The sequence below is a fragment of the Urocampus carinirostris genome, chromosome 17 (genome assembly GCF_059441175.1).
Source record: "Urocampus carinirostris isolate Australia breed hairy pipefish chromosome 17, RoL_Ucar_1.0, whole genome shotgun sequence".
Taxonomy (NCBI): Eukaryota; Metazoa; Chordata; class Actinopteri; order Syngnathiformes; family Syngnathidae; genus Urocampus; species Urocampus carinirostris.
Genome location: NC_142365.1, coordinates 15,337,844 through 15,358,154, shown reverse-complemented (window position 1 = coordinate 15,358,154; position 20,311 = coordinate 15,337,844). Strand labels below are relative to the sequence as shown.

The window sequence follows — 20,311 nt, the reverse complement described above, 5'->3', positions numbered from 1 at the left end:
TTATGTCCTGCCTCTGTCCTGAAGATACATATAAACTGGACGGAATAATCGACAAATGAGTGAAAAAAAAGAAAAACAAGTTGAAAATAAAAATGTAAAAAATGAAACATAAAAAAACAAAACAGAAAAAAATTAAAGAAACAGACGGAGAGACGTGCCTTGAACCTGGGAGGAACGGCCTTCAGCTCGGCAGCTTCTGGAACCTGCTGCATCAAAGACCACAGCTTTTTTTAGCTGATAATTCTTTTGAAATAAACTCTGCCGCCTGTTATTTCCCAAACCCTGTCCCACTTTATTCAACAATTATGTGAAATGATAAGTGTTTATAAATGGTGCCGCTCAGACGAATGTGTGTGTTTGAGAAAGTATAATAGTGTGTGTGTGTGTGTGTGTGTAAGAGTCTATATAAGTGAGTGAGTGGGAAAGTTGTTGTGTGAGAGAGTATAAAAGTGTGTCAATGAGTCTATCGTAGCGTGTGTTTGGAAGTATAGTAGCATGTGTGTGAAAACAATGGAATGTGTCTAGGAAACTATAATAGTACGTGTATGAGAGTATAGTATGTGTGTGAAATCATAGTGGTGTGTCTATGAGAGTATGGTAATATGTTTAGAGACAATATAGTAGTGTGTGTATGAGAGTATAATACCTGTGAGAGAGTCTATAGTAGTGAGTGTGTGGGAGTATATAAGTGTGTGTGAGTGAGGATAAAATTGTGTGAGTGAGTCTATAATAACGTGTGAGTATGGGAGTACAGTAGGATGTGTGTGAAAGCATAGGAATGTGTGTATAAAAGTATAGCAGTATGTGTGAGAGAATAGTAGAATGTGTGTAAAAGCATAGTAGTGTGAATATGAGAGTATAATAGTATGTGTGAGAGAATTGAGTGGTGTGTATCAGAGAATATAGTGGTGCTTGTGCATGGGTATGACTATGTCTGTATGAGAGTATAGTTGTGCAATGTGAGAGTAGGAGGTTACATGGGAGAGCAAGTATGATTTGCTTTTCAAATGGCCTCTCATAATTTTTTACTTTTTTGTCACCAATTCTTATTTTAAGTTTCCAGAAAAACAACTGCATGAATAAAAAAATAATTCAAGTACATTTGCACATTTACAAACAGGTTCGACGATTACTGGAAGTCTCAATACTACGTAGCATCAAAAACATAATGAAATTGCGACGCTTACCTCCATTTTGTCCATCATGTCAAAGAAATGGGCTGACTGAGGACACAAAAAAACACGATCGATTTTATCGTCATTTTCCTCGGTGACAAAATGCTCCCTTGTCCCCCGTCGCCATGGCAACTCGTGTCCATTTTTCTTTTCTGAGGGGACATTTATAATTATGGGACCTGGGGGAACGTTTTACCTTGGTGGTGGGGGGCGCAGTGCGTGGGGGCGAAGGGGGGCAGTCGCCTTTGGCTCCATTGGCGTCAGCTTGGTGTTGCTCTTTGCTGAAACATAGATCAGCTGCTTTTAGGTATTTCTATCATCTTTGCGGTCATGTGAAAAACACGTAACTTGATTCTATTTTTGGTAATTTTGGAAAAAAAGAAAATAGTAAAATGACAGACATAAATGTAAAAAAAAACTTGTAGCCAGGCTGCCATGGACGGACGGTTATGGACATCATACTGTAGATCCATTAGACCTAAGCTGCCAATGAGAGCGTTAGACATCAAAGATCCAATCTACCTAGGTGGCCATAAGCAGCTATCAAAGATCAATTTTCATTAGGCTGCTTCAGATGGCTCTAGATGTCAAACATCCATAGACTTCAGATGTCATTGGCCCATTCTAGCTTGGCTGCCATAAACACTCAAAAATGTCAAAGATGAATTTTTGCTTGGATGCCTAAGAGCGCTTTAGACAGCAAAGATTCATTCTAGCTTGGCTGCCAGAAAATCCATTCCAGCTAGGCTACCATAGACAACTTTCGATGTCAAAGATCTACTCTAGCTATGCTGCCATAGGCGGCTTTAGACGCCAAAAATTCAATCTAGCCAGACTGCCATTAACCGTTATGGACGTCAAAGTAACGTTTTTTCTATTCTGCCATAGACAGCTTTAGACATAAAAGATTTATCTACCTGGGCTGCAATGAACAGCTTTAGATGCATATGCGCTATTCTAGCTCGGCTGCCATGGATGACTATGGACGTCAAAGATCCATTTTTGTTGGGCTTGCATTTATGTTTTTAGATGTAGAAGATAATTTTTTGCTGGACTGCCCTAGACAGCTTTAGACACCAAAGATCCAATTAAGCTAGGCGGCCATAAACGACTTTGGACGTCAAAGATCCATTTTAGTTAAGCTCCCATTGGCAGCTATAGATGGTCTGCATTTATAGAGCGCTTTTCAAGTCACTGAGGACCTCCCATAGCGCTTTACAATGTGCTTCACACTTATCCAGTCACACTATTTTAATCTATATTTTTTGTGTTTTACAGAATATCTGAAGAATTAAATAGTTTTCCATTTTTGCATTCAAGCACTTTTTGATTGCACCGAAAAGTTAATATTTTCATGTATATTTTGTTTTGCATTTTCAGGATTTTTGTGTTGTTGTTCGACTTTAAATCGGTTTAGTGTGTAAAATCTAAAAATGCTTGCGTTTTGTTTTTTTATTTTTTGAGAGATCTGTGAACACTGTAATTTATATTTCTTGTTCTTGCAGCGACACCCACGATCTGTGATGTTTCTGTGAAAATAATATTTTGAATCCCAAGAGTTAAAGATTTCCAATGATATGTGGTATGACATATTTCAGTGACTGTCGACATCGTGCAGACCGGATTTGTTTATCAACAGTTCAAGCATTTTCAAGGATTTCAAGCACCCCAGCAAACCGTGAAAAAACGTGGAGACGAGCATGACGTCATTGCAATGAACCCACCCTACATTCCACCTACTGCCAGATGTCAAAGATCCGTTGTAGAGTTCCTGCTATGGACAGCTTTAAAGGTAAAAAAAGCAGACCTTCAAAAGCACAAATCTATTTTTCTTTTGTTAGAATGTAGAAGTTCCAATTTCTCCCGATTTATCGGAGCGTTTCACATCATTGTTATGCTTGTCACATTGGACCAATGAGTGTGTCTGAAGATCGTGTCTCAATCTGTCCCAGAGAGTCAACTGCGGATAATTTCATACTCTCACACACAAAAAGGTGTAATCAAGTCCTCCGACCAGCCAGAAGGACCATCTACTTATTAGGACTTTTTCAACTGAAAGGCCGACTAATTGCCAACCCCCTTTTTTCAGGTCATGCATGGATTCGATTACTAGTTTTTTTTCAACAATAGATTCTGTATACAAGAGCAGATTCATAATAAATTATTTTTAAAAGATTTATTTATACTGTACAGAAACGGAACAAGAAGGTTTACTAGGATCGTTAGAATTTGAACACATCAAAGCTACTCCAACACACGCTGGACGATGCATCACTGCTATTTCATGTTAATATATTAATTGGAAAAAAAATTGATTTTATGATTTATTTCATAGAACATAAAATGTTATGATATGGCTTCAGGCTGCACGGCAGACGAGTGGTGACCACGTCCACGGCACAGTTCTAAGGTCATAGGTTCAACCCCCCCTGTGCGCAGTTTTCATGTTCTCCCCGTGCCTGGTGTGGTTTTCGCCCTGGCACTCCAGTTATCTCCCACCTTCTAAAAACATGCATGTCAGGTTAATTGGCCAGTTCAAATTGTCCCTAGGTATGAATGAGCGAGTGAGTTGTCAGTCTCCATGTGTGCCCCGCGAATGGCTGGCAACCAGTTCAGGGTGTCCCCTGTCCACTGCCCGAAAAAAGCTGAGATGGGCTCCAGCACCCCTGCGACTCTGGTCAGTATAAGCGGGGCACATGATGAATGGATGGACATCTGGTTTCACCAGTGTCTGAAATAACGTCTTCTGGGACGCCGTGGCGTGTATCTTTTACGTCGGGCGTACAACTTACAAAACGTCTTTGCCCAGGTGGCGGACAACTTTTTCAAGAAAATTTTTTTTTTTTTTTCAAATCAAACCTTTGTTTTATTCTGATTTTGAAATGTTCGTTCGGTTTGGAAATTTCAGAATTTCGGTTTGTTTGGCAATTTGCATACTCGGCAGTCAATCAGAAGCCTGCATAGAATAACTTCGTGCTTCCGGACTCTCCCGAGCGTTATAAGGTCGTGCATTTGTATATCATTTTCCAAAGTAGACGCACAGAGAACACAAGAAAAATGGAGAAGTGGTTAGGAATCAAGCCAAAACCTCAGCCCCAGAAGAAAGATTCAAAAGAAGCTAACACAATTTATGATGCTACAAAACATAAACGTCCATTAAAAGCATCGTGGAAAGAAGAGTTCACGTGGCTTGTAGCAGACGACGCAACGCAAACATTGCATAAATCAAGATGAGTGAATACAGGTACATACTGATGGCAGATGGAAAACAGCAATGTCATAAACATGGAATGAATGTTATAAGTAGATTTATAATTAACTTAATTTTAATTGGTCTGTTATATATTCTGATTATCAATCCTTAATACTTTGCAATAATATTTTTTTTTGCGATTAATCGTCTTATTCTGTTTCTTGTGAAAAATGGCGGGCAACTTTATGGCTTTTGTCATGAGTTTCAGACACTGGTTTCACCACTAAAATAAATTTTAGCAACAAACAATTTACATGTTAACCACAAGAGAACACTCTTATACTAAGGCAATGGCGCTCTCATTGGCAGTGTTTTGTTGACATTTAACCTCCACTCCGTGCATATGGCACAGAGTAAAACCATTGAGCACGAAGTGACCCCATCAAATAATAACTAACCGGGATGAGGGGGGGTACTGCGAAAGGGGGTGGGGGGCGAGAGCATTTCTTCTTCCGAGGGGGGCGTGGCAGAAATTGGTTTATAAGCACTACTCTAACTGGACAAAATATGAGAGTAACCAAGAGACGTAAGCATGAGTTTAAAAAAATGGAGAGAAAAATATATATGTAAATATATATCTAAATACATGTATATATGTTAAGACATGTATCTCATAGAGAGACAGTATGACCGATTAGGATCAGGACGACTTCAAAATATAATGAGAAAAAGGTCATTGGGAGGCAACCGTGGAGACATGAGGAGAGAAAAGGTCAGGCATGGTGAGGCGCTCCAAAAGGACACCGCAGGATTTGTTTTGACACTTTCCGAGACAAGTCCAGTTTCAGATGCTCTTTGTGTCACTTACACATCAGCCATTTCTATAGTTACACCCCCGATCAGACTTAAACAGATAAGTCTTTCATTTTGTTCAGTTAGAACTAGTTAGAGCTGCATACATCTTGCTTTGTCATTCTTTCATGTTTGACTGTCGTAGCATATCCAGTGTTGTCTTTTATGTTTTGCTCAGTTAAGGATAGTTAATGTTCCAACATATCCTGTGTTGTCCTTCACATGTTTTGGTTCAGTTAGTAATTAAATGAACAACTGGGGGTCGGCAACCCAAAACGTTGAAAGAGCCATAACGACCAAAAAAACAAATATGTCTGGAGCAGCAAAAAAAAATCAAAATCCTTAAAGAAACCTATTTTTAAATTAAAGAAATAAGGGGATTTATTCATTTAAGTCATTTAATACTTGATCATTATTTTTAGATGGTTAATAACATTGTTTTTGTTCAGGAAGAGCCAGTTATCGTTCCAACATTATGTTTCATGGTCTTGTCGTCTTGGCACTCTCATTATTGTTCTGTCCAACAGTGGCAATGTTTCTAGTGGTGTTCTCTTTTTCATATTTTGTTCAGTTAAAGTTAGTGTTCCAAAATATCCTGTGTTGTTTTCCTTACATATTTCTGTTAAGTAGTAGGTAGTTAGTTTTCCAGCATATCCTGTGTAGACTTTAATGTTTGGTTCCGTTGGTTTTGTCCTGCGGCATCCTCCTTTTATGTTTATGTCCGGTTATTCTCATGATGTCTCATTATGTCTCTCGTCATCTAGGCCAGTGTTTTTCAACCTTTTTTGAGCCAGGGCACGTTTTTTACATTGGAAACATTTCGCAGCACACCACTAACCAAAAATGTTATAAAATGGCACTGAACAGTATGTTTAATTACAATATAATTTATAATACCCCCTGTTTTTACAGCACAGACACTTGACAATGACATAATATTTGCAGAAAATGATTCATAATGTTTTATAAAATTTATAATTTTAAAAAGTGACATTGGATAATTTCTCACGGCACACCTGACGGTCTCTCACGGCACACTACTGTGCCGCGTCACAGTGGTTGAAAACGCACTCTATTGTCTGTCCAAAAATGGGAAAGTTTCTTGTGTTGTCTCACTTTCATGTTTTTTTAAGTTAGTTAGTGTTCTAACATATCTTATGTTGTCTTCCTTTTATGTATTTTGTTTTCAGTTAGAGACAGTTAGTGTTCTTATATTGTGTTTAATGGTCTTGTTGTCATGGGAATCTTGATATTGTTCTATCTACGTGTGGTAATGTTTCTTGTGTAGTCTGCTTTTCATGTCTTGTTCAGTTATAGCTTCTTAAAGTGCCCGCATGATGTCTCATGGTCTTGATGTCATGGCACGCTCGTCATTCTGAATGTTTAGTGTTTTTTTGTAATGTTTTGCTCGAGCTGGTTTGTGATAGAACATCAAGTAGTTGTTTTATCCAGTTTTGTCCACTGTGTCCTTTTTGTGTTTTGTTGCGCTACAACCAGTTTGTTTTCCACGTTACACTGCGTCGTCCAACTTTTATGTTTTGTTCTGTTAGATTTAGTTAGGGTTTTTATATGACGTAGCAGGGATGTGTAGTCAAGCCTGTGTTGGAGTAGCTTTTGATGTTTTTGAATTCTCAAGATCCTAGTAAATTTCATTGTTCTGTTTCTTTGTACTATGAAATACTTATTCCAATTCTGTAAATAAATCCTTTTATGAAATTATATTTTGTCTTATGGGATTCGCTTCTCCGGCAATGCAGGAAATAGACACACAGCAGGACAATTATTTAATTTTATTTTGAATAATTTGTAAAAAATATAATCCCACAATTTGTGGGTTGACCTTCTTTTTCAACACACTCTGTTTTATGTTCACTTCGACAGAAAACTTGATCAGGTAGTTCCAACAACCATTAAGTCTCCTCGGAACCAGCTTTAGTGTTGGAGATATCACGATTAAAATCACGTTAAAGTCATGTCTCATTATTTCCGTTGACAGCCGCGTGTCACAGCCAATCGCGTCATGTTCGAACGACTTCACGTGTTAACGGGATGTCAAAATTTTCCTGAAGGCCTCTCGACCAAGATCATGACCTTTGTTCAATATCATAAACAACAACTGGCTAACTTCAATTTTGTAATACAGTTATAACTCCAATCAATTTTGCCTTTTGTTTATTTTTGGGTGTAATTTTTATAGTAACTACTAAAAGGCAGCACGCTATTTTGTCAGACTAAAACAGTAATAAAGGGTCAATAGTCTGTCTGTCAGTCTGTGTCTGTCCAACTATCTATCTCTTTTTCTCTGTACCTGCCTATCTCTCTTGGGAATACTTCAATATATTTTTTTTTTTCGTAGGCAATAAAGTTACTTATGAATTGACTGCTCCTAAAAAAAACTGGTCGTGGACGAAGAATGTAGTCAAATATCTATTAATATACAAGATTAAAGCAAAAAAGTAATGACATCATTCAGATGTCCGATTGTATTTAAAGGTCTCATTCTCACGCATGACGCGTTCAGTAACATAAAATATAAGCTCTACAACATTACACAAAAATAAAAGCATGATAAAGGTCATGCATTTAAGGATAAATCCAACCGCCCCCGAAATCCTTTCCACTATACAGCCATAAGAATGTTTACGCCAGATATTTTTGCTCCTTATGATTTACTTTTTTCCCTCTCCTCAAATTAGTCAAGCATCACATGTGCGCATACACGTGCACAGAAAATTATGTCACTTTTGGAGCACGGCCACGCACGTTCAACACTCAGCCGTAGTAAATCTGATACACCTGCAGGCGTGACGTGCCCGCCTTCTGTCTTTATTTACCGTTTGGGGTCTTTGTTGGGATTGTTAAGGTCCAAAATTAAATATTTCAGTTAAAAACATGCAAAAGAATTGCTGAATAACAAAAGATGCAGGGAAAAAACACTGCTTTGTAGTTAGACACACCCTAAAGTTTTTATATTGCATACAATACTAAAAAGCTCTTGCACCACACATGCTCAAAATACATTTTCTGTTAGATGTAAGCAAGAACACAAATGTCCGCAGATGGGAAACGAGGACTCATGCCAGACTCACCAGTGGTCATGCAGCATTGTTCTGTTGCCATCGGTAACTGAGCATCCCTCTCGGATGAGATGCAGCTTACCTCCTCCCTCCCTTTCTCTTTCCCTCTCTCTCTTTCTCTCACTCTCTCTCTCCCTCTATTGCTTTCTTTTAGTGACCAGTTGCAAATAATGACATCACATTGATCATTTACAAGAAGGAAGTGCTTCCGACACAGATTAGATCTAAATGGACAAGACCTGAAAAGAAGACGACACAAGATATGGTGGAATTCTACAAAAAACATGAAAGAAACGAGATTTAGGGGACACACGGATAGATAGAACTATATAATGTTCCGACACGGAGCAGCTCTAACAGAATAAAACATGAAAGGATGTCAACACAAGAAACCTTCCCACACGTGGATAGAAGTGTCATGACAACGAGACCATGGAATACACTGCAGGTACTCCAACTAGTTCTAACTGAACAAAACATGAAAGTAAAGAAGAAGTATGTGTACTCACACCTGCATAGATCAATAACAAGAGTGCGCAAACGACGAGACCATGAAATATTTTGACATCCTAACTGCCTCTAACTGAACCAAAACATGAAAGGAAGTCAACACAGGACATGTTGGAATACTAAAAAACGGTAACTGAACAAGACATGAAACAAGGTAACACAAGAAACATTTCCACACATGGATGGAAAAATAACAAGGGTGCTAAGACGATGATGTTGGGACTTTCAGTGGCTCTAACTGAGCAAAACATGAAATTTAGACAACGCAACATCTGTTGAAGCACTAACTTACTTTAAATGAACATTATTTGAAAAAGAGGCAACACAGGAAACATTCCAGCATGTGGATAGAACAATAACAAGAGTACCAAAACAACGAGACCATGAAACATCATTAAAAAAAATAAACTGACTTCAACTGAACAAAACACGAAAGGATTACAACCCAGGATCTATTGGAACTCTAACCAACTAACTTTAACTGAAGAAAACATGGAAGGAACAACTAACCGACTCCAATATGGAAATAACTCAGCACCTAAACGGTCCATACTTATTGAGAGAGAAAATATTGTGCAATGAAAACTGTATTATTTTCAACACCTGAAGAGAGACTTACGCGGGTCACGTGACCCTTGAAACGGCCGCCAAATTGAATTACAAGCAACAGATGCAAATCCAAATCAATCCGCAAAATGATTAACTTCAGACGGCCTTTCCGAGACAAAATACCAGAAAAAGTTGAGAGTAAATAACAAAATAGCATTTAATTTTTTTGTGATAGTTAACTTGCTCTGATATTGCTTTTTTATGATGACAACATTTTTGTGACGAAAAGAAAAATGTCCCTCTCTGGAACCACTGATGAAAATCACTTCAAGAAGGAAATACACAGTGACCCCTGGAGGTTTGGAGGCTGAACTACAAAAAGCTTGCGCTTGGATGCCAGAACAGAAATCCCCAGCTGTATTGCAGTTTACTTATCGCTGTTTCGCTACTTTGCGGATTTTTATCATGCCTTCTGCATTATTATTGACCTGTTTACGACAATACCACCTTGAGAAAGCCTGGTCTTGGGAAGCTAAGCAGGGTCAGGCCCGGTTAATACTAATATGGGAGACCGCCTGGGAATACCAGGTGCTGTAAAAAGGTCATTTGGGGCACGCTCTGCTGTGACAGCACTGACTGTACCCCTCAAATACAGTCGATGAAAACGCATTTCTCTAAAGCGACCAAATAAATTGAATTATTATCAATTTGCCAAACAGAGAATGATGCTTTCTATTGCCAACAAAGTTGGACTTTTCGACCCGCTGAACTTAGTCTGTAGTCACATGCGGGTCTTTGGTGCTCCCTAGTGTTTGATAAAAGAAGAATATATGGTTTCAATAGGACAGAACCAAATTGTAAATGCAGTTTTCCATAACGTCCATTTGATTGCGGAAAAGTATCACGTAAAGTAAAGTGGATTGTGTCCTTTAATTCATACATTTGTGCAATAAAACAGCAATGTTTTTTTTTAAATCATAATTTGACCGTAAACAAGTTATTTGTAGGTTTACTGTACTGCTTAAAGTACAGTACGTTTATTTCTTAAACAAATACCTGAGCCTGCACACTTGGTTTGTTGTTACGTAATAAACGAATAAATAAAAAATAGAATAAATTAATAAAGGGTTCTTTTTCACGGGGATTGAGTATCGCGGGACGTCTATGGAACGCAACCCTGTAAAATACAAGGGATGACTGTATTATGTAAGTTTTTTGCAGTATATGACATAGAAAGACTGCAAGACTTTCAAAAATACTCAATTTTCTTAGGAAAAACATGCCACTCACCGAGCTCTGAGTGCGCTGACGGAAGACTTGTCGATCCTGCAGAGAGAAAAAGACATGCAAGTAAAGTCAATTGCACTCAAACACTCGGAAGGATGTCCATTAAGACCGGTCCTGAAGTGTGAAGGACGCGTTGACGTCCACACATACTCGATTAACCTTAGCAGCAAAGTGGAGGAGAAGTGCGATTGTGGAGGCGCCAGGCAATGAAAGGAACTATTTATTCGAGTGATTCTCTCTACTAAACAACATCCCGAAGATAGCCCAAAACAACACAAGAAGAAAGTCACATCAAGATTTCTTTTCTTTTTTTTGTGTGTGGTTTATTTTCATATTCACACATTTGGTCTTAAAATATAACACAATCACACACACATATATACTGTATATATATATATATATATATATATATATATATATATATATATATATATATATATATATATATATAAATTTTAAGAATGTTACATTCATTCCTTGATTTATTTAATGTGTGCTTGTAAAATTAAAAAAAGAAATAATGTAGTCCCTCGATTATCTTGAGATTAAATCTTCAAAGTAGAGACTACTTGTTTTATTACTAATATAGTTTTTAAAACTAAAGGAGTACAAACTTTTATTTCTCACAATTGATTGATAAATGAATTGATAAAACGAGCTAGCTAACAAGCTCGTTATCTAGATAAGGACCTAGCTAGCAAAATATCTATTAGCTCTAACATACTTGATGTCTCTTATTATTATATGAACTAAACTACTAAAGAGGCTAGTTAAAGATTGCAAGAGCAAGCTTTATTTACACGGAGCTACTAACAATGACAATAGCGTCTTGCAGCGGGCCATAGCCGGCAGCTAGGCGGCTAAAGTGAGTGGCCAGAAAAGGAAAAAGTGGAAAAAGTGGCAACTCAGCAACGTTAGCTTGAAGGACAGTTTTGGTTGGCTGAAGGAGCAGCAGCAACTTACAGTCCCTTGATTATCTTGAGATTAATTTTTCATGTTTTATATTCAAGATGAATAATTACACACACTCTAATTTTTCACCTCTGTATAAAAATCAATTTATTGATTAATGAATTGATGAGCATAGCTAGCTACCTAGCTAGTTATAAGGAACTAGTTAGCAAAATTTACATTAGCTTTAATATACGAGATGTCTCTGAATACATTATTAGTGAGCTAGACAAAAAAATTGCAAAAAAAATAAATAAATGCATATAAAGTACTGACTACACCAGGGGTGTCAAACAGGTGGCCCGCGGGACGGATTAGGCCCGCTAAGGGATTGAATCCGGCCCGCGCGAGAATGCTCAGAGAAGCGCAAGAGAAAAAAGAGGTGCAGGTTGAAATATATCCACTTGATGTTGCCAAAACCAGGTGCCTCTCACAAATGCTCTACTTGTATTTCTTTCTCTCTCTCTCATTTTCTCTCTTCCTCCCTTTTTCTCTCACTTTCTATCTCTCTCTCTTTCACTCTCTCTGTGTCTCTTTTTCTCTTTTTTCTTCCTTTTTGTCTCTATCTCTCTGTGTCTTTTTACCTTCTTTTGCCCTCTCATCCTTTTTTCATTTTCTCTCTCTTTTCTCTCTCTCTCTTGCTTTCTCCTTCACTATTTCTTTCATTCTCTCCTCTTTTATCTTCTCTCTTTCTATTTTTCTGTGGATTTCATTCTTTCTCTTTCTCCCCCCTCTCACTATTTCTCTGTTTACCTCTTGTTTCACATGCTCCCTCTCTCGCTCTTTTATCTCTCTCTCTCTCTTTCTTTGTCCCACCCTCTCTAATTTTCTCTCCCTCTCTTTCTCTTATTTGTTTCTTTTTTTCTTTCTCTCTAATCTACTAGTCTGGCCCCTGAGAGAATGTTTGTTCTAAATGTGGCCCCCGAGTTAAAATGAGTTTGACACCGCTGGACTACACGTTTATTTTATTAGCAAAATAGTTTTTAAAGCTACATGACATTTTAGTTTCTCACGTTTGTCTAGAAATGAGTTCATTGAAAAAAATCAAACTAGCTAGCTAACTAGCTAGTTATCCAGCCATATAACTGGCTTGCTAACCCAACATCTAAATAGCTTCTGTCTAGCTAGTAACTTTTATATATTAGATGCCTGTAAATACTTTATTCTTATTGTTCTTAGAGAGCTAAAAAAGAGAAAAACTTTAAATAATGCATAAGATAAATGCAAATAAAATTTCCCTTAACTATATCGAGATTTCAGTTCAGATGAATATCTGTAAAGTTTTATATTTTACATATTATTAAAGCAACATTACGCTACAAACTCTTGATTTCTTACATTTGTATTGAAATCAATTAATTGAACCATTGATTGATCAAAATGCTTAGCTAGTTGGCAGCTACAGTAGTTTTCTTGCAAAATAGCAAGCTAGCTAACTAGCTGAATTAGCTGCATTATTTGTATAATCGACAGGTTTATATGTTGTGTGGACATTTAACATAGAGTGTGCTGAGGTAGACTAAAAACATATGTTTGATTACAAAATCTCCATAAATACTTTAAGGTGCTTGTTGAAAACATGTAAGGAAAACTGAGATGCACGTGGGAATTCTTACATGGTTTTGGTAACATGCGGGACATTTCGCGAGCTTCCATAAAGTGTCAAAATCTCCAGAAGGTGTTGGATGTTTAACTTGGTTGTACCTATTAACACTTTTGTTTTGCATTAGCAAAGACAAAAATTGTTTTGCCACATATGGAACCGTACAAGCCAACTCTAAATAGATATTATCAATAAAGTTTTTCAAGAACAAATCACTCAAAGTGACAGTATGTAATAATTCACCACTAGAGGTCGTTGTAGTTAAGAATGGAGCAACACGATGGAAACACAAAGGATAGATTTGATTGTGAGAGCAAAGATAATTCTAGTGGGCAACAGAACATGAAAGATCGTGTTAAACCCTGCTAGCGACAACAAAAGACCAAGCCAGCTTGATCCACCCGGAGCTGCTGAAAAGAAACAATAGAGTGCTTCGAGGTCCTAAGATTACCCACAATGCATTGCTGGCGCCCATTTTGGAAGTCTACAAAGCTTTTCACTTCATTGTTATTGTTCAGCGAACCAGTTATATTCTACATTGTAATGCCGAATACGTGCGTTATTGTTGGCTGTTGTAGCCGAGGGGAAAAGGGTGGGAAGGGCTTCTTTAGACTTCCGAAGTGTGTTTACGATCAGGGGATTGAAGTTCAGGAGAAAAGTGAACGGCGAAGACGAATGTGGCTGGCAGCTATCAACCGGTCGAATTTGCCAAAGCTTGACTGGGTTTGTGTTTGTTCTGACCACTTTCTGACAGGTAAATTGAATTATTTATGATGTAGAAATAAATTTTAAAAAGGTTATGGGACATGTGTACTTCATGACAACAGCTCGACGACCCCAAACTACTTTTATAACATATATGTGAGGTATTTCGCCGAAAACGACATTTAAAAACCGAACAAAACTCTGTTTCTCATTCGTACACTATTTTGGTGGAGAAATTCAACGCGGTTTCAGGGAAAGAGAGTCTCCTTTCCTCAGTCAACTCGCGTGAATAGAGGATTTAAAGCCCCCGAAAGCTAAGCTAACTTAGCCACCGGTGCGCCGTTCGGAGAAGCGTTGCCTTTCCCGGGTTGTTCAACATAGAACAAAAGGGAAGCAACATGAGAACAACATTCCCCTAAACCTGCAACACAGTTGCAAGGGGCACACAGAATCGATGATGACTTGTCAACAATGATCCATGGTTGTAAACTTGGCTGAGACAAACTCTGAGAATGTAGAACTTTCCCTTTCACAGTCTTGTTTTCATCACCTTCGCTTGTGTGCACAGACACATCCCGAACCCAACCAGACACAAATCTGTCGTAGGCTTCCATACTAATTTTGAAAATCCTTCAGTTCACAAAAGGGACTTGGGTGGAAAATAAGATAGTTAACAAGTTCGATGTAAGTCACACACGGCAACAAATCGGGATCAGACTTCCAGTCTTTGTTTTTAATTTTGTAGGGATCCAATTTTCCCATAAAATGCAACTTCGCAGCGTACCGCTCGCGTGCTTGCTTGTTTAAACTCTCCACGTAGTTTTCCATAGTGTTGATGGACAAAATCCGTACACAAACGAAGCTAGTTGAGTAAATAAATGGACAAACTGAGTAAATATTTGCTCCTCTCGCTATCACCGCTTGTAATCGACAGACTTCCAAGATGGCGGCACGAAGCCGTGTTACTATTTTTAGCACAAAGCGCGGAGCCCTCTATACCTGGGGTTCTTCAGAGGAGGTGGAAGTGGCTAACTTTAGAAACTATCGTAAGAAACTTATAAGCAGACCAGCAAAAGATTGCAAGAGCAAGCTTTATTTTCACAAAATAGTTTACAATAACAACCGCAGCTAGTGTTGGACCATAGCCTGCAGCCAGGTAGCTAATGTGAGTGTGTCTAGAGAAGGAAACATTTGAAAAAAAGTGGGAGAATATGCCTGAATCAATGAACTAGGCAATTTTTGCTTCTAGGAGCAATAGAAGATGCCTGGATTAGGAAACTCAGCAACATTTGCTTGCAAAGGCAGCTTTGAAAGCGAGTGACTGCTGAAGGACAAAGCAGGAGCAGCTGACATTAACAATAGCAGCTAGCAGCCAGCCATGTGGTTTGCTCCTTGATTGACTTATGAATATATTATTAAAATTAATACAAAATATACACCACTAAGGGTCGCTAACACTGAAGGATGAAGCAAGCTTGAGTGATACAGAGCTGTTAATAATAACAATAGGGTCTAGCAGCGAGCCATAGCCTGAAGTCTAGTGGCTGATATGAGTGGCCAAAGAAGGAAACAGTGAGAAATAAGTGAGATAGAAATGAGATTGTCTGCACATGGCACACCGTCTTCCCCTGTTAACCGAATGCTAAACAAAACACACCTGTGTCATGATTACCCATTGCCCTCACCTGTGCCCACTCGTTTGGCGACAGCTGTTGCTCGTTGCCTGATTGGTTCCCCTCCTATTTAAACTCAGTTCTCCATTCACTCCTTGTCATTCCGTCAACGAACCTCTGCATACGCAAGGCAAGCCCAATTTGACTCTGGCTCCCGTCTGCCCCACCCTCAACTGTATCCTGTTCGTCTGTCCCTGACTTTCCGATCGTCTCCGGCTACTTGACCCGTTCTGTCCATCGACCACGCTCTGATCTCCCGCTCCGGCCATTTGACCTGTTTTTGCCCACCGACCACACTCTGATCTTCCCCTCCGGCTACTTGACCCATTTTTGCACATCGACCACGCTCCGATCCCGTGAGCTCCTGGCTCTTCCTGCCCAGCAAGCACCAGATCGCTGTTGTTTGTTTCCCCGCACCTGACTTGCTCGATTCTCCAATAAAGCTTTGTGTGAAACGTTACGCGTTTGGGTCTACTATCTGTTCAGGTTCTGACAACCTGTGCCTAATCTCTCCATACCTGGTTGTGATTACCCAGACCCTGTATTAAGTCGTTGGACAGAATACTGGGTCGGGTTATCATTAACATTTCCAACGCAACGTTACCAATACCATCCTGGTTTTTGAGCTTTGTTTTTTGTTTATAGTTCGGAAAGTTTTATTTTTTACCATTTGTTTGTTACTTTGTTTTCGTGTTTTGCCGTCAAACCTAATCTGTTTTTCGAGCAGCCTCCTGCTTCTCAGTGTTTGGGTCCACCAGCCAAAAACATAACAGATAGTAGCTTATTATTTGAATCAATAGGATTTTTTCCAAATGAAGGAAGTATTTTTACACCACTAAGGGTCACCATATTATACACATTGTGGCTTTTACTGTTAATTTTTCAAGATTTTTCCTTTCAATGCATATTAGAATTCGAACAACACTCTTTACTGACGAAAAGTGCTGTAGAGGAATTTAAAATTGAGCTGTAGTGGCGTTCCAAATCGACTTTTTGCCGTGAGCAGTTTCCCCGAAGCCGCTCCTGGATTATTCAATAAAGTGGCTCGATTACCTCCGAGGTGTTCTGAGAGGAAAACGCTCTGTATTTTTTATAACAAGGGAGAAAATGTAGAGACTGGAAGCAACAGTCCTTCAGTCTCACCTTCCAAAAAAATTAAGTTGCTCATTAACCACAAAAGCGTCTTTTTTTCCATGTGCAAAGCTTTCAATAGAACACTTTAGTAAACATGCAAATGATTGCTCGAAGCTGTTTATTTACACATTTTTCCACATGTGAAGTCGCCCACAGTCCAGCTGTGTGAAATTCGTTCTATGATAAAAATGTCTTTACAATTCAAGAGTTAGCTGAAAAATGTACAGAAACTTTAACGTTTTAATTTTTGACACTGGCCTTTCCGGAATTTTTAAAAAAGTGGTTTTTAGTGGCAGGTAGGAACATAAAATCTGTGTACATTTGACATTAACAAATGTGGGACTTCACAACCTCTTAAAGTGAGCATTACTCAGGTATTTTATAATTATAGATAATAATTTTATTTCCATTAAAAAAGCTTTCAAAACTCTACTAATAAAAACAACTTCCATCCATCCATTATCTGCACCGTTTATCCTCAGTAGGGTTGCAGGGGTTCTGGAGCCCATCCCAGTTATATTCTGGCAGTGGGTAGGGGACACCCTGAACTGGTTGCCAGCCAGTCGCAGGGCACACATGGACAGACAACCCGCTCGCTCATTCACACCTAGGGACAATTTATATATTTCATAATAATTACACTTTTTTTAAAGCTGAATAACCATGTTACCTGATTAGTATGGAAGCCCAAAAGTGCCAAAACAAAAGAAACCTTTTGAAAACATCTTTCTAATTCACAGGAAATGTGTACAGTACTTATTTTCTTTTATTTTTATTAATTAGAAGAATCATCAAAATTGAATGTTTTATAATTTTAAGACAACATGTCATAACAATCATGTTGTATTTTAAAAATGATGTCAATTGACTTTTACCCAGCAAAGATTTTTTACTTGAAAATACCATCCAAAAGGCTAATTTGAGTGTCGCTATTATAAAATACGTATTCATTTTCTTTAATATATATTTATTTTAATTTAAATAAAAAACATAATAATAAATAGTATCATGTTTTTAAATATCAACATTAGGAAACATTTAATTTTGATACATTTTAAATGATATATTTGAGGGGGAAAAAATGACAAATTTCCTGTATATTAGGAATTTGTTTTTATAAAAGGTGTCTTATTTTGGCAGTCCTAATCTTCCATATTTATTAAAAAAATATATTTTTACTTAATAAGATCATTTTGTTCACGTACAGTATTTTGGCACTCTGGTGTTTCCATATTCATTTTTAAAAAAGGGTTTTTTGTTCATAAGATCCTTCTGTATTGCATTTTGGCTGTGTAGTGCTTCCATGGTTTTTTAGCAAACTGTTCTTTGATTGATAAAATACTTTTTTTAATGTATTTCGGTTACCTTGGGCTTTTGAATTTCAAAATCCAAATAAAAAGGAGCTTTTCAAGTAAAACACATTTTCCTAAGTTACATACTTAGCAAATTTGTAAATATATGCGTGACATTCCATCAAGTTTAATAAATGCTTAGCTTAGCCGTACATATTAACACAGAAAGCCAAGAGTGCCAAACTAAAGCAATAAAGGAGTGTTTTAGGTTGAAAATATTTTGCTTAACATTTATGGAAGCCCAAAATAGACAAAATACATTGAAAAGGATCTCATCAATTAAAATGCAGTATTATTTGGCAAAAATATTATTTTAGCACTCTTGCGTTTCCATCGTTTTTTGCTATGGTTACTAAGCAAAATGTTTCTGACATAGATTAACTTGTTTTGTTTGTTGCACTTTGCTACTCTTGCACTTCAAAAAAGGAGCTTTTCAGGTCAATAACAATTCGCTTAACAATTATGGAAGCCCAAGAAAGCCAGAATATACTTAAAAAGGGGCTAATTTTTAAATATATTTTTGCACTCATGGGCTTCCAAAGTTATTTAGCAAAATCAATAAAAATCACCTATTTTGTTTGCATATTGTCACTCTCGGGCTTCCATAGAGAACCTAATGAGGATAAGCTTTGCAAAAAATGGATCGATGGAATTATGGATTCTCAAGAGTGCAAATACATAAAAAAATCAGCTTTTAATGTAAAAAAACACTGCGCTGAATAACTAAATGTTTATTTTTTTTACTAAAAAGATAAAAAGAGCTTTTCATGTCAAAAGCATAATATTAGCATTTGTGGCTATTCGCATAATTAGCGTTCATGTCAAAAGCATAATGTTAGCATTTGTGGCTATTAGAATAATGTTTTTGAAATGAAAAGCTCTTTTTTATTATCTTTTGGCACTACGGGCATTCCAATGTTATTGAGCTAAATGTTTTTAGCTCTTAGAGTTAATGCTAATGTCTGTTTAATATCTGGTCATCCAGGATTGGGGATTACCTCATACCTACTCAAAGTTTCTTCATTTTCCTCTTCCTGAGGTTTTAGAGATTTTCCTTGGTTTCAAGTAGGTAGTATGTGCAGCCTGTTAAGACTTCTTGAGATTAATGGCTACACAAATAATCACTTAGCTCCTGTTTATTGTATTTTGGCACTCGTGGGCTTCCATACATGGCAGGTGGTGTAATAAATGAGTACATCTGCTGAATTATTCATAAAGAACAGCAAAGCTCCTGACGATGAAATCCAAACTCGTTTGGATCCTTAGTTTGTGTTGAAAGAGGCAGGGATGGATATGAGATTGTGGGGCATACCCGACCCAAGATGTTGTGTTGTGATGTCACAGTGATGTCACTGCAGCACAACTCATCCTGGAAATGAACTCAAAGACCCCAAATTTTACCAAAACAAGGCCCAAATAACCCAAAACATTCCACTCACCAGCCGAATCCTCCAAATGAGACGCTTCTCTTCCTCCTCAGCATCGTCTCTTTGTCCTCTTTTTCTGCAATGGTGTCCTGCAGCTACCATCTATCGTCCCATCTCCTCGTCCCGCCAGGCTTTAAATACCCGCAGAAAAGCCCTCCTTCACACTTTCAGCCGAGTCTCCACCCGCCGTTAATGTTTCTTTCACTTCAATTCACAGCACGAAGCCTGGAGAGAAAAGCAGAGAGAGACGAGAGGAGGGAGGAGGGAATGGAGGGAGAGACACAAAGAGACAAGTGGAAGCTTTTTTCCTTCTCTCTTGACCCGCCCTGACTAAGCAGAATAGCAGCAGAGATGCTGCGAGAACTTTTCTCTCAGACATAAATAAGTCAAGGTTTTTTTTTGTTTTTTGTTTTTTTGGGAAGGGGGGTTGTCTACAAAAATCCTTTTCACCCATTTAACTTTCAACCAAACACATTTGAAGTCAAGTCAACTTATGTTTATTTGTAGAGCCCTGGATCTCAAAAAGTCTCAAAGGGCTGCACAGGCTACTATTACAACATCCCCTGATCTGAAACCCGCAATAGGGCAAGGAAGAACTCAAAAACCTATGTATGAGTTGTTGAGTCTGGCTGGCAAAACTACATTTATATTTGATTTCAATCAAAATATCTTAAATAACATTGTTGTTTTTTTTCATGAATATATGCCTTGTGACTGAGTTAAAGGGACAGAGTGTATTATTTAACTACTAGATGCCACTGTATGGTGTAGTGTAGTGCAACCGAAAAACGAGCTACAGAAATCTTTTTCACCTCTTTGACTT

General features: G+C 37.9%; 1 protein-coding gene across 8 annotated transcripts in view; it reads right to left on the bottom strand.

Annotated features, from left to right (window-relative positions):
* The window catches only part of LOC148349321 (rap1 GTPase-activating protein 2-like), a 35,847-nt gene extending 16,110 nt beyond the window's left edge, over window positions 1-19,737 (bottom strand). For 3 of the 8 annotated variants that reach the window (XM_088320402.1, XM_088320396.1, XM_088320401.1), the window contains exons 1-5: window positions 19,501-19,737; window positions 10,647-10,682; window positions 1,372-1,456; window positions 1,188-1,223; window positions 159-206 (exon numbers count right to left, since the gene is read on the bottom strand). In XM_088320402.1, coding sequence (XP_088176528.1) covers window positions 159-206; window positions 1,188-1,223; window positions 1,372-1,456; window positions 10,647-10,682; window positions 19,501-19,544 — 249 coding nt within the window. In that variant the 5' untranslated portion in view covers window positions 19,545-19,737. Of the gene's footprint in view, window positions 1-158; window positions 207-1,187; window positions 1,224-1,371; window positions 1,457-8,309; window positions 8,422-10,646; window positions 10,683-19,500 lie in introns of those variants that run through there. The other 5 variants (XM_088320397.1, XM_088320398.1, XM_088320399.1 and 2 more) reach the window with 5 other exon arrangements.
* Between the last annotated feature and the right edge of the window lie 574 nt (window positions 19,738-20,311).